The sequence below is a fragment of the Nycticebus coucang genome, chromosome 11, assembly GCF_027406575.1.
Source record: "Nycticebus coucang isolate mNycCou1 chromosome 11, mNycCou1.pri, whole genome shotgun sequence".
Taxonomy (NCBI): Eukaryota; Metazoa; Chordata; class Mammalia; order Primates; family Lorisidae; genus Nycticebus; species Nycticebus coucang.
Genome location: NC_069790.1, coordinates 40,775,197 through 40,800,235, shown reverse-complemented (window position 1 = coordinate 40,800,235; position 25,039 = coordinate 40,775,197). Strand labels below are relative to the sequence as shown.

At 36.3% G+C, this 25,039-nt stretch overlaps 1 protein-coding gene across 15 annotated transcripts in view; it reads left to right on the top strand.

The window, feature by feature from the left end:
* The window catches only part of HDAC9 (histone deacetylase 9), a 1,013,994-nt gene that overhangs the window by 647,002 nt on the left and 341,953 nt on the right, over nucleotides 1–25,039 (top strand). For 8 of the 15 annotated variants that reach the window (XM_053609487.1, XM_053609488.1, XM_053609490.1 and 5 more), the window contains 2 exons: nucleotides 2,952–3,162; nucleotides 3,640–3,857. In XM_053609487.1, coding sequence (XP_053465462.1) covers nucleotides 2,952–3,162; nucleotides 3,640–3,857 — 429 coding nt within the window. Of the gene's footprint in view, nucleotides 1–2,948; nucleotides 3,163–3,639; nucleotides 3,858–25,039 lie in introns of all 15 variants that reach the window. The other 7 variants (XM_053609475.1, XM_053609477.1, XM_053609481.1 and 4 more) reach the window with 1 other exon arrangement.

Genomic DNA, 25,039 nt, shown 5'->3' with positions numbered 1-25,039 from the left:
AAATCGTAGAATTATATTGGTTCACATAATCATACATAAAAATAATAACTATCATTTGTATAATGACATAGCTTTAAAAAGAAAACCCTCTCCAAATATATTATTTTAGAAGCTCCACACATCTGTCCCATGAAACAGATTACAGCCCACATTTTTACAGAAGCAGTAGTGGAGACTTGGAGAATTTAAAAGCCCAAAATCACAGAGCCAGTAAGTAGCAGACCTGGAACAAAACCCCTGGCAGGGCCAAGAGGTGCAGCTTCTGAAACACAGCAGCGTGTGTTCGTAGAGCTCAAATTTCGTGAATCACTTTAAGAATTTAAGTTACCAACTCTGTGGTATTGAAGAATACATACCTGGAAAAACTCTCTGAGAACAATTTTAGAGTATTCCCAAAAGATTTAAAGTGAATCAATTAGTTTAAAAGTCTGGACAACCAGAATTGTCTATTTTAGAGGTAATTGTCATTAGCAGAAGATAGCAGTAATTATTATATACATATTTCCTAAAATAATATCAGCTTTAGTTGTTGTAAAAGATTTGTGAGTTTTACCCAGAATAATTCATCTATGAAATGGTAGTAGAAAATTGTAGCTCTTCAGAGGTCATGTGACACATTAGATTTAAAGAGAAATTTATTCTAACCTCTGTCCCCAATTTGGCCAATCATTAATATCAACCCTTTTGCTGAGTCTAGTGTGTCAAATTTCATGTATGTTCAACACATACTATAAAATCAAAGGTATTTTATTGTGTCTCCTATCTTATTATATCTGGTGTTTTTAATGGAGTGTTATCTCATGTGATCCTGGAATCTTAGACCAGTGAGGAGAAAGAAAGCAAAACTTGAATGCTGTTTTATATCAAGGGATTGAAAAAGAAAGGCTTGAAAATCCTAAATTCAGCTATGTCCTTGAAAATCCACATGAAGTATTTGTAAATAATTGGTTCTAGTGAATTAATAAAAAAGGGGTTAGGAATGAAAGTAGAAATGAGTATTAATGAATATTATTTTAAATTATTACATATAAAAATTTATTTTTTCTTCTATTATTTTTCTTGTCTCTTCTAATGATAAGTAAATACTAACCTAAAAACTTTTTATGACACATAAATAGGCATTTTATTTTCACTACTTTTTGCATGTTTTAAGCCACTCTTCCATGTTAACTCACACATGCATCACTTTTAATGTGGTCAGAGAAAATTTTTTCCCAGAGGACCAAGTACGAAAGCCAGACCATTTAATATTTCTATGGTAATACAATTTGGTACCATTTGATGAATAAACCAATGTGGTTTGGATTAAAGTTTCTTTTTTTTTTTTTGCTTCCATTTTAGTGTGGATGAGGCCATCACAATTAATTTTTCAAGTCTAGCATTGCTTTGGCAAAGGGATCTCTAATATTCCATTTCCCCACTGACTACTAGGAAATTTTAAGGAAAAGAAGCCAGCACAAAGAATCACTTCTCGATTAAATATTACATAGACTTGCTCTGTGACTCAGACAAACCATTTATTTACCTCTTTGTCCTTCAATTTCTCCATTGCTGAAAATTGCTTTGCTTCCCTGGTGCACAGCAATTTTGAGAGATGAAACATGAATTTTGAAAAGAAACATGCCACATAATTTTGAGGTATTAGACTCCTGCTTTTAATACCAAAATGACTACCATTCATTAAATTCTTTGAATAGGATAATTCATTATTGCTATTGATGATATAATTATTATTGCCTTATTACTGTGTTATCTTACCTTTCAAGTTCTTAATAGCATTTTTTCTTGATATCTTATTTCACTTGTAGTTTATTGTATAAACTATCTGGAGTGTTATTTTTAATATTTAGAGATTTGAAGATCTGTTATGAATTAACATAAAATATAGGTTTAAATAAAATTCCTACATATTTTGTCCCTCCTTTCATTGAGTTATTTTTAAAATTTTATATTAAAAATTAAACATCGGAAGCTTCCAGCTCTGTGAACTTATTAAAGGACATGTAGAGAAAGGATGAATTGTTCCTTTGGTTTGCAACTCCAGACTTACAGACCTTTTTATCACCAGCTTCTTTTTTTTTTTTTTTTTTGTAGAGACAGAGTCTCACTTTATGGCCCTCGGTAGAGTGCCGTGGCCTCACACAGCTCACAGCAACCTCCAACTCCTGGGCTTAAGCGATTCTCTTGCCTCAGCCTCCCAAGTAGCTGGGACTACAGGCGCCTGCCACAACGCCCGGCTATATCACCAGCTTCTTAATCCTTAGGATATAGTCTTTAATCTAACTATTTGAATAAGCTTTACCTTTCCAATATACCTTTTACTTAAGAAGTATATTTTAAATTATTTTAGAGGTAAACTTTTCACTTACTAAGCCTAAAATTAGCATCATTTTTTGTTTTTAGTTTACATATTAAAGTTGTGTGTTCTCATGGTTTACAACATGATGTGTTGATATGTGTATACATTGTGGAATGATGTGAGCTAAATATACATTATCATGATAATATATACATTATCTCATATGCATTATCTCGTGTATTTTTTTGTGGTGAGAAAACTTTAAATATACTCTTAGCACTTTTCACATATACAGTGTATTGTTATTAACTATACTCGTCATGATGTACAATAGATCCTTTGATTCATTCTTTTTTCTAAGTAAAATTTTGTATCTAACACCACTTGTAATATTTACAAAATTGTTTTTAGATGGTACAGTGATCCTTAATACTAAATTGCCTCAGTGCTTCAACCCTATTTTTATTTTTCCTTTGTTAATTCACTTAGTCTAAAAGACACACTGTTATCCATTTAGCCGACTCAGCCATTGGGTAAGATGGGGTTTGTGTTTTGGGAAATTATGGCTTAAGAAACTCATCTAATGACATAGGGACCTAATGACTCACATGGATGAAAGAAGATTAACATTTTTTGTTATTTCTTGAAGCAGACTTCAAATTCACTCAAAGAAAAGCAGAAGTGTGAAACACAGATGCTCAGGCAAGGCGTTTCTCTACCTGGGCAGTACGGGGGCAGCATCCCAGCATCGTCAAGCCATCCTCATGTTGCTTTAGAGGGAAAACCCAACAGCAGCCACCAGGCTCTCCTGCAGCATTTATTATTGAAAGAACAAATGCGACAGCAGAAGCTTCTTGTAGCTGGTAATTAATAATGGGACAATTTGCAAGTCATTTAAAGGCTTTTATTGTCAGTGATCCAGTGTAATGTCTCTTTTACTCAAGACTAATAAATTTAAAGATTTATAGTGCCATGCAGGGTTTTCCTGACACCTGGTGCTGTGGGAAAGGCTATTAGCTATATTTATTCCTCCAGCTCTATTGGAAGGGGGGGGGGGCTTGCCTCAATTAACTTTTATTCATACCAGATTAGACCGTGGTGAGTCACACTGTCAGACATGTTGATGTCCAGTGCTTTGGCACGTCAGCCTTCCCTCACCCAGGCCTAGCCTTCTTTTCTGCTAGCATGGTAATATAACTACTTTTCGTATAGTTTATCCCATATGCCTATTTTCTTTGGCTTCTTGCCTTTTCTTAGAATTAGGAGTGTGCTTGTGTCTTTGGCATGTATGGTTACACACATACACATGCACATGTATCACATATCTATTATTTTTTTAGGTGGAGTCTCCTTACATCCTCAATCTCCATTGGCAGCAAAAGAGAGAATTTCACCGGGCATTAGAGCTACCCATAAGTTGCCCCGTCACAGACCCCTGAATCGAACCCAATCTGCACCTTTGCCTCAGAGTACATTGGCTCAGCTGGTCATTCAGCAGCAACACCAGCAATTCTTGGAGAAGCAGAAGCAATACCAGCAGCAGATCCACATGAACAAAGTAAGCCCACAAACAAAGTCAAATCGTCATCACCACTGATTTGGAAATTGGGGAATCTCTTCATTGATGGTACAGGTCTATAAGAGAATGTTGGTATGAGCCGGAACAAAAATACTATGATTCTAGGGTTGCTCTCTGGGCTTGCAGACACCATCCCACTATCATTGTCTTTACTGATACATAACTCATGACGTTAATAAGCTGCAACAAAGAAGAGATTACAGATTAGCAAGGTCTTTTGTGATAGACTACCTATCTTAATACTCAAGCACTCATAGGCATTATAGAAAAATTTTGAGGCAGAGTTGGATGCAGTGGGTTGACATGTCAAAAAGCTTGTATATTATCTATGTTACATTTAATTTTTAGTTTTTTCATTTCAGAAAGTGTTTGAAGCAGTTTCTGAGAAACTTATGATATTTTTTTTCTGGCAGTCTTACTGTGGCTGAAACGGACAGCAAATGTCTGTATCATACCACATCCTTAGGAGCTCTCTTACTGAGACAACCACAAAGAAACAGTGATTTCAGTATAATGATATCAGATGGGCCAGTAAAGCATTTTCTCTGAATTTGTAAGCAAAATGATATTAAAGAACGTGTGTGTAGTTTTGCCACTGCTCTCTGCCATGGTAGGTTTACAAAAGCATACTCTTTTCATTCTTGGAAAATTGTTGAAAAATATTAAAGACCTATGTATTAAGTTTCTATACCCTCTCCCTTGTACTGTGTCACTTACAATTATGTTAAAGAGGCAGAAGAGGAATCCTATTGCGAAATGATGTGCTGTTCACTGATAAGCAGATAGGTAAAGTTTGGCTTACTAATCAAATACTTTGTTGTATTGTGATATAAGAACAAACAAACAAAACCCAAAATAAACCCTAATCTTGCTAAGGGCAAGAGGGAGGCTCATCAGCATGTAATAGCCATGTTGTTAGTGTTGCTGGAGTTGTTCAGCAACACTTCTCTTGACCTCCATTTTAACAAAGTAGAGCCAGGCTCCAACTCTGTCCTATGTTGCTCTCAGAGATGACCAGTGTATGGGTGGGATGAGAGTATTGGAGGCAGAATGACTGACAGTTACAACTGTCTTTCTGACCTTCTTTCACTGTGCATTGAGGACACTTTCTGTATCATTAGATGAATCCTATAGCATTTCTCAAAAAGTATCACATTATTTTGTATCAAGTTATTTTGTATGAGATGAGTCTTATCAGGGAGAATCAGTTTCCTTCTCCAACTAATGGAATAATACTCACTGCCTTCGATGTGACTCTGCATGTGCTTGCTGTGTTATGGTAAACGAGGCAGGTTTGTTTCTTTTGTGGTCTATCACCACAACTTAAAACCACTAGTTATTCCTGAAAAATTGTCAGTGTCCAGTATGTGAAATTTATTTGAGAGGGAAGATTAGGAGTCCTACTTTCTGCCTCATAATATTTTGATCTGGAAAATCAGATAAATATAAATATATATATATATATTCTACTATGTGTGTGTGTGTGTGTGTATTCTAATATGGGTAAATTAGGTGAATTTATCCTTTTGAAATCATGCTCTACCAATGATTTTGATGAATACCTTTAAGAATATTTTGTAATACAGTTTTTTATGACCTAGAGTTGCCATATGATATGCTAATGATCAAAATCTTTCTCTTTTAGTATCATGCTAGCGATTTTGACAGGCAGATTCTAACCCCAGTCACATGGATAAAACTAAGATGAAAAGCAAGCATTTGTATTTTAGCCATGAGAATACCAAATCTTATCAGAGACTTTTTCCCATGTGGAGCTGATTCCTTGGAATTTGTTAAGAATTCTTCCCAAAATTAGAACCAAACCTATACATTGGGGTACATGTTTGTACAGTGGTTTGATTATTAAATCTTGTCTTAATTAGGCAAAATGAAGACCAGAAAACTTCAAAGTCCAAAGCTGATCTTTATATGTTAACCTCTCTCAGCTTGGGTGTTTAGATTACTCAAGCAGGTCGCCAGTTGGCTTTTCTCCAAGTATGTATTCCATATGTTTAATCAAGTTGGCATATGCACATTGGGTATTCTGCAGATTTTGAAAATATTTTACCTGCCCTCAGTTGTCTAAGGGAACAGAGAAGAATCTTATTAAAAAAAGTATTGAACCTGTGTCTTATTCTGAAGTATTCACAAAATGACTAAGAAGAGGAGAATGGCTACTGTTTACCCTTCTAAATAAGGTGATAAAGACATTTCTTTCACATTGGGGTCAGGACCATAACTTAGATGTCAAAAGCTCATAACTTTCTGTATTATGCTAGTCTATTTATACGTGCGCTATTTAACTATTTAGAATACCCATTACTAAGAAGTAACTACTGAAAATTTGTATCATTTTTCCCCATTACCATAGACGAAATTTGCAATTGATTCCATTCAAATTGGAGCCAAACAGTTGACATCATTAAAACGGGGTACTTACTCTTGAGATACTTACAGCAAGAAATGGAGGTACACATGAAGAGGTAGATGTGCAAATGACATATTTTAAAATGTCTTTTCCTTTCATTCTCTCAACTTTTTTAGAGCTCTTTTTTGAGGAATTTAGGGAAGAAAAAAAGGAGTGGAACAAAGAAAATAGTAGAAGGTTTATCTCTAAACGTAAATGAGATTAAATATAGTGTGAAATTTCTGGTGTGAAAATGTTCTTTTTTTTTTTTAACTTTTTTTTTTTTAATTGTTGGGGATTCATTGAGGATACAATAAGCCAGGTTACACTGATTGCATTTAATGATATGTTTGACTTGCTAATAATCTGTAGAAGAATTAGAAGCAAACCTATACTATAAGGAACTTAGCTGATGTAATGATTGACATTGAATTTTCAAGAATTTCTAATAGTTTGTTCTTATTTTAATGTATATACAGGGTGGACATAAAGTTCATGTGTGATTTAAAATAGTCACACGAAAATTATGTCCACACTGTGTAAAATGGTCATTCATGTTCAGTTTATGCAATGGAACTGTTATTAACATACCACATACTTTACCTTCCTGTTTCTTAACACTTTAGTGACAGTTACATGTCATATTTGTATGGCCTAAGATTATTTACCTTATATGTTGTTAAGTTTCAGGGGTTTGACAGAAATATCCCTGGAATGTGCCTATATAGTGTTTTTATAGTTTTATCTGCTGGTATTAAATGGCAGCACTGCAGAGGAAACCCTGTCAAAATGATTATCTTTGCTTATGAGTTTGAATGTTTTATATTTCATGGAGAGTGTTTCTAAAAGTTTAATCATAAGAAAATCATGAAACAAATGATCATTTGTTCTTTTGTTTTATGAGAAATTTAAAAATTAGAAATACATTAAACAACATATTGTTAATAGGTGGTTATTTTGTGCATTGTTCACTTTCATTTTTGTAAGTCTTTTCAAAAAATCGAGTTTCTTCATGGTAGCATCAAACTAAAACTGTTGCTTTTGCCAATATAGTTTTTCATGTTAGAGAAAAAAAAGATTCTAAAATAGAATTTTACCCCAAATGAAAAATAGCAAACAAAAAATGCTAGTATATTGGTGTCTTTTTCTCTTGAGCCCATTTCAAATTTAAATATTACCACAGGGTTTTTTTTTCTGATAAAATAAAAATAATGCTTGATTAAAACAAGACACCGCAGTTACTTAGACATGTGATAGTTATAGACACAGTGGATAGTTCTAAAAAATAAAAGGGTAAATCTCTGGTCACATCATTGTTTGAATGATACACAGAAAATTTTCAAAGTATTTTCAGGAATTTTTATTATGATATTATTTAAAATAGATCTTGGCCAGCCCTCTTCCCTATGACAGCATTATTCTTTGAATTATTTCTCTGTTACAGAATTAATAGAATAGCCTGATTAAGGCCTAACAGTTCCTGTTTTAACTAGAATTTTAATAGCTTTTGTAATATCTGTATTTGTCATCTTCATTCCATGAGATCTGTAAGAGCAGAAATTTTAAGAAAATTCTTACTTTGTTAAGTGTACATATTTAAGTGAAATATTAATCTTTGCAAGTATCCATTCAATAAATCATTGAATTCTTACTTTGCTAAGACACTGTTTTAGGCACAAAGAAAACAACATTCAGTTGGAGCTTAGTGTGGGGAGCAGGAGAGTGAATTAGTCTAGCAAGCAGTAATAAAATGTGTTAAGTATTAGGATAGGGAAGATCAGGAAGGAAATTAATTTAATTAAGGAAATAAAACTTGAATTTAGTTACTAAGTTATCTCTTCCCTCACTCCCTTCCTTTCTTTCTTCCTTCCTTCCGCTTTTTCTGTTTCTTTCTCTTTCCTCTTTCTTTTCTTCCTTTCTTCCTTTGTAATATGCTCTGTGATAAATACATTATACATTCCCGTGACTGGATATCAGCCGATATTTTTAAAAAACCCATGCAAATCGTAAGATGATATCTTATGTACATCAAGGTTCAGCCCACATATAAGTGGTTATTACATATTGATTACTGTGATACTTAGGCATTTGGATGTGAGCGCTATTTTATCATAATAAAAATGTATCTGACAAAACCAGTAAATGGGAGACCAAGCAGACATCCTGTGCTATCCTTATTAAAACAGGTAGATGTTATGTTCTAACAAGCAAGGCATGAATATAATTATGCTCAAATGCTGAATTCAATCTCAGCAAATGGGGAGCTTTCATTAGTTTCTGAAAGAAAATTTGATGGTTTGAGTAGTGTCTGTTTTATTTACCTTTTTTACAAAGTTTTTAACATTAAATGTCATATTCTCCATAATCCCTCATTATTCATATCCATTCTTTGTCTCCAACTGTACATTAACCCAGGAGAGTATAGTCTTTCATGCCTTTGGTCACATACAAACAGCATGTATAAGTGTACTTGTGTGTTAATATTTTTCCTTGTAAGTGTCCCTAAAGGCAGTTTTAATATAGAACTATTTTGGGCGGTGCCTGTGGCTCAGCGGGTAGGGCGCCGGTCCCATATGCCGGAGGTGGCGGGTTCAAACCCAGCCCCGGCCAAATTAAAAAAAAAAAAAAATATAGAACTATTTTGTGTACTATCAAAAAAAGTATACATTTTTCTAAGGAGATTAATTTGAGAACAACAATTCTTTAGGTATATATATTCCAAAATGTTTACACTCTTTGAAGTCATACTTCATATTCTCAAATAAGAATATGAGAGCTTTATTAGCTTTCTATTAGCTTTATTCTAATAAGTATAATTATATCCATAGCTTTTTACAGGCAGATTAACATTTTAAATATAACCAGATAAGCACCTTTACCAATCTGAGCTTTGCTTCACCTGTTCCTCCTAAGTATACCAGGGTGCCCCTTCCTCCCCTTCCCTGCAGCTTCTCAGAGGTACCTGAGGATTAGGTCTTCTGTAATAACAGCTCTCTTATATGAAAGATTTACTATGAGCTAGACTCTTTGCCAGAATTCCTATGTATATTATCCCTTCAACTTTATCAACTAATTTTTTTTTAATTTGAAGTATATTAATTTTATAAAGCTTAGTAGGTAGAACAAGGTGACAGAGCCAGTACAGAGCTGGAATTCCAACACAGGTTTTATGGGACAAAAGCCTGTCCTTACCCACCTACATCTATGATTTCAGTCTTGTTTTTATCATGAAGCAAATATATAGTTTTCCTGATTTTAGTTTGCCCAAAGTAGGAAATTCACAATTAAAAACAAGGCAAACAAATAAGCATACACAAAAATATCACCTTATTTTTCTTTTGTATTGGTTTGGATTTGCCAGGATGAAGAAATCCCTTTTCCCGGCTGTGCTTCCCAAGTTTCCATGCTTTGCCCTCCTTCCACTTACTCACTTGGCAGCCTCTGCACGTGGACCTGACATTGGGGCATTCAGACATCCTGCTGGATGATGAGGCTTTCTATGGTGCTGTGGGGATGCAGCACGGAGCCCCACGGGCCACATTTAATTCCTTCCCCGCATGTTGTTACGTTGCCATTTTTTTAGATTGAACAAACATCTCACAGGGGTTCTAAGCAGGCCTGAGCTGGAAGTGTACTGACTTCGTCAGGTTCAACTGAAATGCAAATGTTGGCATCTCATCTATGGGTGGTTGGAAAAATGCTTTGTTTTAAGTTTTGAAAAATGGATGAGTAGAAACTTGAACTGGGCTTTCATTTGGGAAAGTAGGCATTACTGTTGTCAAGTTTAATTTCTCTCCATCCATTTGACAGCTTGTTTTCATGCAGAGTCTTTTAATCAAAAATTTAGGATTACATTTTGCCCATTACGTGGATAATATGTCCCAAAACTTCAGCAAGCATTGAAAGGCAGTCTTAATTTTATAACAGTAAAAAGCCTCCTAGATTATTTATCTATCTATAGAAGTTTATAAAAGAAACTTTGACGTTACTCTTAAATAGATGCAATTTCAACATGATTAGCCCAATGTAAATAGATCTTGTAGGTATATTGTGAGCTTCTAAAGGTCCAATTATACAATACCATCTTACATCATCACAAAGAATTCATATGGAAGTTTCAGTATATAATTACAAGTTGATGGTTTATAATATACAGAAAATGGCTTGTTGCTTTATTATTAAATGTGATGAAATCCTGTGTTTGGAAAAGAAACTAAATGACCATTTCAGTGAATTAATGTGCAGCATTCATAAATTTTCCCAGTGCTGCTTTCATAACTTGCAGACCAAGGGAAGAGACCTAGACCCTTTCTTTTCACTCTGCACTGTTAATCTACTCAGAGTCGCTTTTATGCAATGAGAAAAACAACAGTTAGACATGACTATGAGGTAAGAAAATAGGGGAAAGAAAAATATCTGGGGAATTAAACCATGTGAATAGTTTGACTGATATTAATTCCAACCAGTTCAAAGGGAGAGGGAAGCTCAATAATTTGGTTGTTTCCAAACCTTGACAAATAGTTTCATGTGACAGAATGAAATAATTAAGTCTTGCTAAGGAATTTTTAATATAGCTAAGTGATATGTAGATGGGAAAACCAGCGTGTAGCAGTCTCTGTGTTACGTGTTTTGGTAGCTTGCAAGTCCTTGGTTTTAGTTCCTCTTTTTTCATATCTTTAAGCTCTTTCTCTAAATACTTATAGGGATTATACTGGCCCTAAAATGTCATCTGGTCCTGAGTATTCCCCTTCCTTCAGGCGGAATTGCATCCACAGTTATGCTCTCCTATCCTAAATGGACTGCAATTTTCTTGCTGTTAACTTAGTTGTATCAACCAGCAATAAAAAGTCACTTCTCCAAAAGAAATTTCCAGCATCAAGTAATTGATGATAGTCCACAAAGATTTTTCTATTCACAGCATTGTGCTGCATACTGGAGATGAAAATAAAGAAGGCTTGTTCTTTCTCTTGAATGACAGACAGACCTGAACACAGATAATTATAATTGAAGTTGGTTCTATAGAACGCATATCCTATATGAATTTCAAAATCCAGAATTCTTGACAGCCTTTTCAAGAGAAGTTTCTGAGCACTTGGTACAATTATCTCTTAGGTTTGTGATTTTGGTCTTGGTATTCAAACTTTTTGTCCAGTTATTCTCTAATCAGCAATTGTATAGGTTTATAGTGGGATTCCATGAGAGAATGTATATGAAAGTGCTTTGTAAACATGGTAAGTGCTACTAAAATCTAACACTGTATTTATATTTCACATAGCTTTATAGTTCTGTGTTCCTTATTTTGTTAATATAAATGGTTCTCTGGAAGTGATAGAATATTTCCAAGATACACATTTTCTACTTGTGTCAATATTGCATTAGCCACTTTGTTGTAAACCAAACCATCAAACTTTGTTTGAGCTTTCTCATGCGTCTCTGTATTCTTCATGGTCAGACCTTGTTTACTAACTATACTAACAATCGTATAGTTAGTAATAGAATCTTTTATTGGAATATAATCTATTCACAGTAAAATTTATTCTTTTTGCTGTACAGTTCAATTAGTTGTGACAAATGAATATAGTAATACAATTACCACAATCAAGATATAGAATACTGTCCTGAAACTGCAAAATTTCCTTGTATTGCCCTTCTGTAGTCACTTTCTACCTTATCCCCAACCCCTGGCAAAGTGGTTGAATTTTTTACCACTAAGGAACAAAAAACAAATCACTTTTCATTGTACCTCTATTTTCTACCCCAAAGAGCAAAGGAAGAGGAAACATTGGAGAGAAAGTGCAGCATCAACTGAAGTATGGGAGATGGTTATTTGAAGAGCATCTTAACCCTAAATGATCTAAACCATTCCATGTTCAAACAAGAAGGCACTTCAGGGATTATTTTCACATGATCATATGTTAGAAGTCTATGGACTGGACCCCATTTCAGGGGACTACTGTCTTTGGCCTGCCTGATGTGCTTGATGTCTTAAAAAGCATTCAAATTCTTGATCAATCTTTAAAAATGGAAAAAATTCAAACAAAGAGTCTGTATTTCTGGTATTCCCTGATAAATTGAAAAGTCTGCCTATACTGGGCCCACATTTTCATAATTATCATCTGGGTTTACTCTTGGTTGCTCATTTTAAATGGGGCTTAGACTGCTCTTGAGATTGCCAAAGCAAAGGATTGGTCAGCAGGGAAGAGAGAGAGAGATGTTTATGAGCTGAGTGATTCATTGGCTTTGAGATCTTACCTATTGTGAGACCTACTCCCAAACCAGCAAAGATTAGCAAAGAAAATAAAAATGGTTTTTTCATTGTGCCTCTATTTTCTACCCTAAAAAGCAAAGGAAGAACAAATCTTGGGGGGAAAGTGCACTATCAACTGAAGATCATAAAAAAGATTATGGGGCGGGGGAAATCCTCTTATGTAATATGTGTAAAAGGACATAAAATGACACAATGCTTAAAAAAAGGGAAAAGCAGCTGATTTGTGTTCTAGTTTAGAAAACCACCCAAGAATTCTTGCTACACATTCTTGATGAGGATTGTTATGTTCTAAAAATTCCATCTTCCTGTTTCTCCTTTTACCTACCTAAATCCAAGCTTCTATAGCAGCCAGAGTGATTATTTCCAAACACAAATCAAATCATGTTGTGGTCTTGCTTAGAATTCCCAGTTGCACTATATAGTTTGTAAGATAAAATCCAAAGCTTTTACTTTGGTCTGCAAGTCGTGGTGATCTGATTCTCTCCCCTTCCTTCCCGCCTCCTCTCCTGTTCTCCTCTCTCGCTCTCTGAGCTCCAACCACACTGGCTCCCTCTTCTGTCTTTGGGGAATCTTATTCCAGTTCCAGGAGCTGTGCCAGCTAGGTTCTATATGGAAGATCAATCTGCAAGTCTTCTCATGATTCAGTCTGGTTATTGGGGTTTGTTTCGGTTCAGACTTCACCTCTTCAGAGGGACCTTTTTTTGCCTGGCCAAACAAAAGTACAGTAAACACAAATCCTCCTCCACCCATGAGTCCCCATTGCAGATTCCTTTTTTCAGTTGCTTATTTTCAGTGTCCTCCCATTCCATCCTGGGATCTTGCTTCTTTAACCATTATTTTCCCAGGGCATGGTATACACTAAATACTTAATAAAAACTTGTTGAAAGGGTGAAAAGGGGGTAGGCACTTTTGTCAAAATAGTTGGAAGGAAATGTTCTATCTCCTTTTCCAGAAGGGAACACTTATTCAATATTAAAATATTGGGGACATTTGGAAGCCAGGAAAAGATATTATAATTACAGGCATTGTTTTGTTCAATTATTTATAGTCAAATGATAAAGTTATATTTATTAAAAATTTACTTGGTCTTTAGGTAAATTTTATATGTCTTCAATATTAGTTAGAAAGTGATGTTTATCACTTCTTATTCAATTTATATAAATAATTAACCAATATTTTAAAAATCTTTCTTCTTTTGTTATTTAATTTTGTTTCTTCTGATTATTTCCCTAAAATTCACAGAAGTAAAATGACAGAGTATTTTGGCTTGAGACCGGAGTTCTTCTCTAAGTAGACCTCTCGATTTGAATGCCCTCCAAGCTCTGCATGTTGTTTAGGAGAACAGTTGGTACATACCTAATCTATTTATGAATTGAGACAGAATTTTATCATTATTTTTAAATCTAGTTTCCTTGGAGTTTAAGGGAAAGGTTTTATTTTCCAACAAAAGAATATTATATTTATTTAAAAGAAAAAAAAAAAAACTTGTGCCGTTGCCATTACCCAAGTAAAATCTGTTTTTAAAATTTGAGATATATTAAGAAAGTGATGAGTTATGTTGAAGGTCATTTTGGGTAGTTTATTAATCACATTCAAATACTTGCACTTCATGGTTTATTCCCAGGGTCAGAAAATCAGATGTCTATCAGACAGAGATTTACATGTTATATAGTCCTGTTCCTAGTTGATATTTCATATCTGATGATATTTGGGGGGAAAGGAAGGATTTCTACAGAAGTTAAAATTATAAAATGTTATTGACATCTTATTTAAAAGCACTGATGCTTATATTGACTTGTAGATTTGTATCAGACAATGTAACTTACGCAGAGACAAGCTTAATGTGCTACTGTGTAAAGACTGGCCACACAACTAGTAATACTATTACATTTAATGAATTTTACATCATAGGACATATGATGTTTAACATGGAATGTAAGACACAGGCTTTATGAATTTGCTATACTTATATCCCTAGCAAGAATTGATAAGAAATGAAGAGTGTAGTTGTAATGCTTAAAGGCATTAGAAATGTGGATAAATTCCTGGGCTATCTGGTCTACACAGTATCTGTGTGAGTGTATATAAGTGCACGTGAATTACAAACCCAGAATGGTCGTAGTCAGTCTTATGGAATGCTGAGGGTTTCACGCAGTTGCTGCATGGGTAGCCCAGAGAATACAGAGACACACTGACAGATGAGTGAGAGGGCAGATGAAAGGCAAGGAGAAGCTGTGCAGCCGCCGCGTCTTCATCTCAGCTGGGTTCCCCACGGAAGGAACTCACCTGGCGTCACATGAATGGCACGGGGTATGTGTTACAGATGCGGCTTCTGCAAAGATTCACGCAGGCTTGCGCATTTGTCTGTCACACAGATGTTTCGTCTCCTGTTTTCTATCCAGCAAGGCAACAGCTCAACTTTGCTGGGGGATTGCCTCCAGATGTCCAACTAAAGATAGACCCTGCTACCCCACTGAGAGTAAGCAGACATCTCACTACATCTGGGGCTACTCAGTGGCAGTACAAATTAGAAAAGGGTTAGCCCATACCATCTTTGTACGGTCATATTTATAGTTGAGAAACACATAGAAAACAGAGTAATCTGAATACTTACTTTCCTAGTAAACAGTCAGAAACTTGCAAATAGCAGCAAGTAACGTGTTGTTTTAGAAACAGGAAATAAGCCAAACTTGACAGGTAGAATTTTTCTCTGATTTTTGTGTGGAAATTTTCCCTGCTGATATTAATTGCTAATTTTTCCCCACTGACAAGTTTGACCATTTAAGCAAAAACAACCTTAGTCAAATACCTAAAAAACATAAGTATAGATGAACTCCCTCTATGCATTTATATTTTGCAAAACTAGCTGCAGGATGTCCCATTTATCACTTTTGTATTTTGTGAATCTTTGCAAAAAGTGCATTTTATTACAGAGAAAATGAAAAAGTGGTAAGTTACCGGTCACATTGACTTTGCTTTGTCACTTAGCAGGGAAAGTATCAAAGCATCATCATTAAACATGAATAATTAAGTTTTCAGATGTTTATGGTGCTACAACAAGGTGTCATGCAGTGTGTTAGCTGCTGGGATATAAAGTGATAGAAAACTTCAAGCCTCTATTCTCATGAAGTTTATTTTATAATGAGGAAGATAAACAATCATTACTATAAACAAAAGTAACAATATAACAACAGGCAATAATAAGGACTGTAAGAAAATAAATCAATGAAATATAGAGGTAAAATCTGATAAGATTGAGCCAGTCAGGAGTATAAAGATGTCAGGAAGTGAAGAGATCATAGCACACAGTAAGGCCCTTGGGAGAACAAGCATGGCAAGTTCATGCTCACAGGACAGCCAGAGGTCAGTGTACGCATAACCGTAGTACCTGAACAAAAGAGGACAGGGTGCTAAGCGAGGCCAGAGGAGCAGGTGGGGCCAAGTTGTAGAAAGTCTGTGGACTTTGTTAAGAGGTTTGGGTTTTATTATAAGCATAATAGGAAACCATTGAAGGATTGTAAGCAAAGAATCAATGTAAACTATATTTCAAAAAGAATTATTAGAGCTACTATAAGAGAATTCAGTGTTGAGTGCCAAGAAAGCAAGCAGGAAGCCCAAACTTTAGTGCTCTTTGGGTAGTTTAGGGAGAAAACTGTAATGTTTAGGACCACAGTGGTACCAGTGGGAATGGAGGAACACAGAGACAAAGACTGTCCTTTAGAGGGGGAGTTGTTAGACCTGCTAACAGGTTAAATGGAAAAAATGACAAATAGAAAATTACAGATAAATTCTCAATATTTTCTTCACGTAGTTGGGTAATGGTGTTTACTCAAATGAGAAAGATTGGGTATACATTTAGGTGGATTGGGGACAAAGGTTATCTTTGAACTATTTAAAGGTTATGATACCCATTTAAGCAAAGTAGTTAAGTAAGCAGCTAAATATGCAAGTCTGGAGCTCAGGGGAGAGATTGGAATTGTTGGTATTAATTCAGTTGTCATTAGAACATGGCTGTTTCAGAGGAAATTGCAGAGAAGAAGGATTTTTCTTTTTTTTTTTTTTATTGTTGGGGATTCATTGAGGGTACAATAAGCCAGTTACACTGATTGCAATTGTTAGGTAAAGTCCCTCTTGCAATCATGTCTTGCCCCCATAAAGTGTGACATACACTAAGGCCCCACCCCCCTCCCTCCATCCCTCTTTCTGCTTCCCCCCCCCATAACCTTAATTGTCATTAATTGTCCTCATATCAAGATTGAGTACATAGGATTCATGCTTCTCCATTCTTGTGATGCTTTACTAAGAATAATGTCTTCCACTTCCATCCAGGTTAATACGAAGGATGTAAAGTCTCCATTTTTTTTGATGGCTGAATAGTATTCCATGGTATACATATACCACAGCTTGTTAATCCATTCCTGGGTTGGTGGGCATTTAGGCTGTTTCCACATTTTGGCGATTGTAAATTGAGCTGCAATAAACAGTCTAGTACAAGTGTCCTTATGATAAAAGGATTTTTTTCCTTCTGGGTAGATGCCCAGTAATGGGATTGCAGGATCGAATGGGAGGTCTAGGTTGAGTGCTTTGAGGTTTCTCCATACTTCCTTCCAGAAAGGTTGTACTAGTTTGCAGTCCCACCAGCAGTGTAAAAGTGTTCCCTTCTCTCCACATCCACGCCAGCATCTGCAGTTTTGAGATTTTGTGATGTGGGCCATTCTCTCTGGGGTTAGATGGTATCTCAGGGATGTTTTGATTTGCATTTCTCTAATATATAGAGATGATGAACATTTTTTCATGTGTTTGTTAGCCATTCGTCTGTCGTCTTTAGAGAAAGTTCTATTCATGTCTCTTGCCCATTGATATAAGGGATTGTTGGCTTTTTTCATGTGGATTAATTTGAGTTCTCTATAGATCCTGGTTATCAAGCTTTTGTCTGATTGAAAATATGCAAATATCCTTTCCCATTGTGTGGGTTGTCTCTTTGCTTTGGTTATCGTCACCTTAGCTGTACAGAAGCTTTTCAGTTTAATGAAGTCCCATTTGTTTATTTTTGTTGTTGTTGCAATTGCCACGGCAGTCTTCTTCATGAAGTCTTCCCCCAGGCCAATATCTTCCAGTGTTTTTCCTATGCTTTCTTTGAGGATTTTTATTGTTTCGTGCCTTAAATTTAAGTCCTTTATCCATCTTGAATCAATTTTTGTGAGTGGGGAAAGGTGTGGGTCCAGTTTCAGTCTTTTACACGCAGACATCCAGTTCTCCCAACACCATTTATTGAATAGGGAGTCTTTCCCCCAAGGTAAGTTCTTGTTTGGTTTATCGAAGATTAGGTGGTTGTAAGATGTTAGTTTCATTTCTTGGTGTTCAATTCGATTCCAAGTGTCTATGTCTCTGTTTTTGTGCCAGTACCATGCTGTCTTGAGCACTATGGCTTTGTAGTACAGACTAAAATCTGGTATGCTGATGCCCCCAGCTTTATTTTTGTTACTAAGAACTGCCTTAGCTATACGGGGTTTTTTCCGGTTCCATACAAAACGCAGAATCATTTTTTCCAAATCTTGAAAGTACGATGTAGGTACTTTGATAGGAATGGCATTGAATAGGTAGATTGCTTTGGGAAGTATAGACATTTTAACAATGTTGATTCTTCCAAGCCATGAGCATGGTATGTTCTTCCATTTGTTAATATCCTCTGCTATTTCCTTTCTGAGGAGTTCATAGTTTTCTTTATAGAGGTCCTTCACCTCCTTCGTTAGGTATATTCCTAGGTATTTCATTTTCTTTGAAACTATGGTGAAGGGAGTTGTGTCCTTAATTAGCTTCTCCTCTTGACTGTTATTGGTGTATACAAAGGCTACTGACTTGTGGACATTGATTTTATATCCTGAAACATTACTGTATTTTTTGATGACTTCTAGGAGTCTTGTGGTTGAGTCTTTGGGGTTCTCTAAGTATAAGATCATGTCGTCAGCAAAGAGGGAGAGTTTGACCTCCTCTGCTCCCATTTGGATTCCCTTTATTTCCTTGTCTTGCCTAATTGTATTGGCTAGAACTTCCAGCACTATGTTGAATAGTAAAGGTGACAGAGGACAACCTTGTCTGGTTCCAGTTCTAAGAGGAAAAGCTTTCAGTTTTACTCCATTCAGTAAAATATTGGCTGTGGGTTTGTCATAGATAGCTTCAATCAGTTTTAGCAATGTGCCACCTATGCCTATACTCTTCAGTGTTCTAATTAGAAAAGGATGCTGGATTTTATCAAATGCTTTTTCTGCATCTATTGAGAGGATCATGTGGTCTTTATTTTTGCCTCTGTTAATATGGTGGATAACGTTTATGGACTTGCGTATGTTGAACCAGCCTTGCATCCCTGGGATGAAGCCTGCTTGATCATGATGAATGACTTTTTTGATGATAAGCTGTAATCTATTGGCTAGGATTTTGTTGAGAATTTTTCCATCTATATTCATGAGTGAGATTGGTCTGAAATTCTCCTTTTTGTTTGGGTCTTTTCCTGGTTTTGGTATCAGGGTGATGTTTGCTTCATAGAATGTGTTGGGGAAGATTCCTTCTTCCTCAATTTTTTGGAATAATTTCTGCAGTACAGGAATAAGCTCTTCCTTGAAGGTTTGATAGAATTCTGGAGTGAAGCCATCTGGACCAGGGCATTTTTTAGTTGGAAGCTTTTTTATTGTTTCTTTGATCTCAGTGCTTGAAATTGGTCTGTTCAGGAGGTCTATTTCTTCCTGGCCAAGTCTAGGGAGAGGGTGTGATTCCAAATATTGATCCATTTCCTTCACATTGTCAAATTTTTGGGCATACAGTTTCTGGTAGTATTCAGAGATGATCTCTTGTATCTCTGTGGGATCAGTTGTTATTTCCCCTTTATCATTTCTGATTGAGGTTACTAGAGATTTTACTTTTCTATTTCTAGTTAGTCTGGCCAATGGTTTATCTATTTTATTTATTTTTTCAAAAAACCAACTCCTTGTTTCATTAATTTTCTGAATGATTCTTTTGTTTTCAATTTCATTGATCTCTGATTTGATTTTGGAGATTTCTTTTCTTCTACTGAGTTTAGGCTTAGATTGTTCTTCTTTTTCCAATTCCATAAGGTCTCTTGTGAGATTGTTGATGTGCTCTCTGTCTGTTTTTCGAATGTAGGCATCTAAAGCGATGAATTTTCCTCTCAAAACTGCTTTTGCAGTATCCCACAGGTTTTGGTAGCTTGTGTCTTCATTGTTGTTATGCTTAAGGAAGTTAGTGATTTCCTGTTTGATTTCTTCCTGCACCCATCTGTTATTCAACAGAAGATTGTTTAATTTCCATGCCTTTGGATGGGGTCGAGCATTTTTGTTAGAGTTGAGTTCCACCTTTAGTGCCTTATGGTCTGAAAAGATACAAGGTAAAATTTCAATTCTTTTGATTCTGTTGATATTTGTTTTGTGTCCCAGGATATGATCAATTTTGGAGAATGTTCCATGGGGTGATGAGAAGAATGTATATTCTTTATCTTTGGGGTGGAGTGTTCTATATGCGTCTATCAAGCATAGTTGTTCTAGGGTCTCATTTAAATCTCTTATATCTTTGTTTAATTTCTGTTTAGAGGATCTGTCCAGCTCTGTAAGAGGTGTGTTAAAGTCCCCTGTTATGATGGTATTATCAGATATCATATTGCTCAGACTGAGTAAGGTCTGTTTCAAGAATCTGGGAGCATTTAAATTTGGTGCATAGATATTTAGAATTGAAATGTCTTCTTGTTGTAGTTTTCCCTTGACCAATATAAAGTGACCATCTTTGTCTTTTTTGACTTTAGTTGCTTTAAATCCACATGTATCTGAAAATAAGATTGCAACTCCTCTTTTCTTCTGAATTCCATTTGCCTGAAAAATTGTCTTCCAACCCTTGACTCGGAGCTTTAATTTGTCTTTTGAAGCCAGGTGTGTTTCTTGCAGACAGCAAATGGATGGCTTGTGTTTTTTAATCCAGTCAGCCAATCTATGTCTCTTCAGTGGGGAATTCAAGCCATTAACATTTATGGAGATAATTGATAAGTGTGGTAGTATTCTATTCGTCTTATTTGGTGAGAGTCCATTGCTTAGTTTTATCTTTTGCATCAGTGTGGAGGTTAGGTTCTGTCCTTTGATTTCTGAGTTCTTACTTTGCTGCTGATCCATTGTGGTGGTCAGTGTGCAGAACAGGTTGAAGTATTCCCTGTAGAGCTGGTCTTGTTGTGGTGAATTTCCTCAATGTTTGTATATCCGTAAATGATTTGATTTCTCCATCAATTTTGAAGCTTAGCTTAGCAGGGTACAGAATTCTGGGCTGAAAATTGTTCTGTTTAAGTAGATTAAAGGTAGATGACCATTGTCTTCTTGCTTGGAAAGTTTCATTAGAGAAGTCTGAGGTTACTCTGATGGATTTGCCCCTGTAGGTCAACTGGCGCTTACTCCTGGCAGCTTGCAGAATCTTTTCTTTTGTCTTGACTTTGGACAGGTTCATCACAATGTGTCTTGGAGAAGCTCGGTTAGAGTTGAGGCGACCTGGGGTCCGATAGCCCTCTGAAAGCAGTGTGTCAGAATCTTTGGTGATGTTTGGGAAATTTTCTTTTATAATATTCTCTAGTATGGCTTCCATTCCTCTGGGGCATTCTTCTTCCCCTTCTGGAATTCCTATAACTCGTATGTTGGAACGTTTCATAAAGTCCCATAATTCTGACAGTGAACGTTCTGCTTTCTCTCTCTTCTTTTCTGCCTCTTTTACCATCTGAGTTATCTCAAAAACTTTGTCTTCTACCTCTGAAATTCTTTCTTCTGCATGGTCTAACCTGTTGCTGATACTTTCCATTGCATCTTTAAGTTCCCTGATTGACTGTTTCATTTCCTTCAGCTCTGCTATATCCTTTTTATATTCTTCATATCGTTCATCTCTGATTTGATTCTGTTTTTGGATTTCCTTTTGGTTATTTTCCACTTTATTAGCAGTTTCCTTCATTGTTTCCATCATTTCTTTCATTGTTTTCAACATGTGTATTCTAAATTCCCTTTCTGTCATTCCTAACATTTCTGTATAGGTGGAATCCTCTGCAGTAGCTACCTCATGGTCCCTTGGCGGGGTTGTTCTGGACTGGTTCTTCATGTTGCCTGGAGTTTTCTGCTGATTCTTCCTCATGAGTGATTTCTTTTATCTGTTTCCTTGCCCTAATTTTCCTTTCACTTCCTCTTGCTCTTTAAGTTCTCGTGCCTGTGGAAGTTGTGGGCGGGTTTAGACGGGTTGAACACACGCGACCACTTGCCGGTTTTCCACTGTTTTAGTCCTCCTCTTGGGGTCCAGATGTCTCTCGCTGACTCCCTGTATCCTCATAGGAGTGATGATAGGCAGTTCCCACCAGCCAGAGATGCCTGGAGTCCTATCTCCCCAGACTCACGGTGCCCAGATGCAAGGAAGCTGTTACTCGGCTGCCATCTTGCTCCGCCCCCCCGGATTTTTCTTTTTTAATCACAAATTCACATTTTGTGATCTTGGCTTCTTTGGGGCATAAAATTCCTTTTTTTAAAAAAATAATGGTGTTAATGTTAAAGAAATTTTTCAACTCTGCCATTTTATATCTATATGATTTCCAATCATAAGTTACTGTTTTATGTCAATAAATGCTTCTTTTACAAACCATTAAGGGATTATGCCCTTGGAAAAAGATCATTTCACTATTTGGCCTTCTTGCTGAGGGATCACAACGTTATTCATTCTAGCTTTTCTCTATTCTGTGTTTCCTTCAATACAACAGAAATAGAAGGAAAGCCAAAGATGCTGACTGGCACAAATCCCGTTGTTTCTGTATCACAGGCAGAGAATCTCATCATAGAGCTGATGTACGTGTATTTGTGTCAGTGAGGTGGTAAATACCACATTTGATTCATGGTCCAAACAATGTGATTTCTGGGTATGTCACTGACCTCAGAAATATAATAAGAAATCAGATTTCAGAGGTTTTCTGTTAAAATATACAAATGATATATCCTCTGAATACTCAGGGTTTTGTTAGTATTTGTTAGATTTTCTTTGGCTTGCTATCCATGGAAAATTGTATTCTAATAAAATAACACTCTAGTAAAATCTTCTGCTGTGACAGTAATATCAGCCTTTTACTTTAAAATATGCTGTGAGGTTTGTCTTGCTTCTCTTTCTAAAAGGTTTCACCTCCATTGCCACCAATTATTATCTTTGTAAACTGGCATCATTGCAGTAATTGACCTTAACAAGAGAGATTTTGGTCAAATAGTATGAATGATAGTCTAGTTGAGTTGCCATGGATTCTAAAAAGAATGGGGGGGAAAAAACAAAGACAGTGAGGGAGGTCTGTGATGATGGGGCAGGGCCGAAAGTCAAGGGAAGTTTTATGCAGATGGATGATATTGCTGCAAGTGCACAAATAGGCCAGCAGAGAGGGGAAATGTATGATAAAGGACATAGCAGGTGGTATGTAGGGCACAGGGTTGACCGAGATAGGCATGCAGACATTTCCTTCTTTATAGGAGCAGGAAGGGTGGATGGACAACATGGTAAAACATGGTTTCAAGATGCTAGGTTTCTCTTCTGATGCTTCTATTTTCTTAATGAATAGCAACAACTTTGGCAGTGAATAAAGAAAAGGTTGGGGGTGTTAGAGGTTTGCAGAAAGAGAAGGTAGCATGAAATAGTCATTGAAAGGATGAGAGTGAATTAACTAGAGAAATGGGGGAGGGTAGTATTGCTAGGCAGCACTGGGGGCTCCTTGGAGGCTGTGGTCATGAATTTAACAAGAAACACTCAGAGTTACTGTAATTTGCTTGTCTATTTTCTAATTCATTCAGTTGTTTGGGTTTGGCAGAGATTCAGTGTTAACCAAGGTTGGAAGTCTTACTTGTCCAGTGGAATCCATAGTGAAATGGGCAGGAGAGTTAAAGATAATTTAAATTAGTGAGTTTTAAACATGCAGTGTGGAACCTAGTCAAGTAGGAGGGAAGTGAGCAAATGCTGGGGGTACAGCGGGCAGTCAGAATGGGGCATGGATGACTCACTAAGAGTTGAAGAATGCTTGGTGTCAGAATACTCTGAGAATGAGCCAGAAGAAAGGAATGGTAATTTAAATTGAGATTTAGGGGAGTGTACGGATACTAACAAAGACCAACTCCCTGGTAAGATCACGATGTTGGGAGTTATGTTAGAGGGGAGGCCAAGACACTGAGAGACCATGTTGGAGCTAGGAATAGGAAGAAGAGAACAGCAGTAAAAAAAAAAAAAAAAAAAAAAATTCTTTTTATTTATTGAGTGGTGTTTGTAGCCTCCTGCAGGTTGTGGAATACTCCTGACTGTCACACATCCAGAAGCTGGCTAAGGTTCACAGTCACCCTGCAGTTGGCAGGGACTTCCGATGTGGCATTTCCCGGACACTGGCCACGTGCCCTCTGGCTGACCTTTCATGATAAGCCCTTGGTTCCTATCCCATGGTCACTCATCCCATGTAGTTTCTTCTGTTGTCTTTAAGAAGCTGTTATTGGCAGGATCTTTAGAACACCTCTCTGAGACATCTGCTTGACTCAAGTGTGCCAGGTGTACTGGAGCTAATGCGCAGACTCCCATTAGCTTTTCCAGCTATCCTGTAGTAGTGAGTGGGTGGGGGGCATCTGCTTAAAAGGTACTTATCAACTGTCTTCTCACAGTTTCTTTGAGGGGCACTTGCAGTCTTTTATACCGGCTAATATCTCTATTCAGATAAATCCCTTCTCCTCACAAGACCCTCTGCCTTCTTTTGTATGAGGTCTGTGAGGAGCGAAGGTCAAGGTCACAGAACTGACTGATATTATCTCTCTCTCTCTCTCTCTTTGAATAATGAATGGATATTTGCTACCCCATCCTTATTCCTGCTGGCCCAGCCCAAACTGGGACTTTTTCTTTAAAACATTGCTGGTTTTCTGTGTTTTTACATGTTCTTTACCAGCCAATTAAATGGGATCTTACCATTATGTGTTCAAAATTCAAGACTATTGTAGTGTCTCTTTTCCCCAGAATCTCAGCAATGTGGAAACTACTGTGTGTTTAAGACATAAAGAACTGATTTATGTTCAGAAATGGGACAAAAGTCCTGCAAACAGTTTCCTAAAAAGGACTTAGAGATATGTAAAGCATTATGAGATGAATGATTATCCAGGAACCGCAGATGTTAGGTTGAAGAAATTAAATTTGCTTTCTTCATTTTCACATGCATTTTAACTAGTGCAAGTTATCTTACCTTAATCATATTTGACTTAGGCTTGGTGGTATTTATGTCTTCACATAGATATGAGTTATCCAAATTTATATTTTATCACTCTAGATTACTGTCTTTCAACCTTATCTCATGGCACACTCCAACTTATGGTTAAAGGCACACTTAAATTATTTTGATCAAAAACACAGTAAAAAAATATATATTTACTGTTCTTTGAACTTCTTTTGAAAATAATTTAATTAATG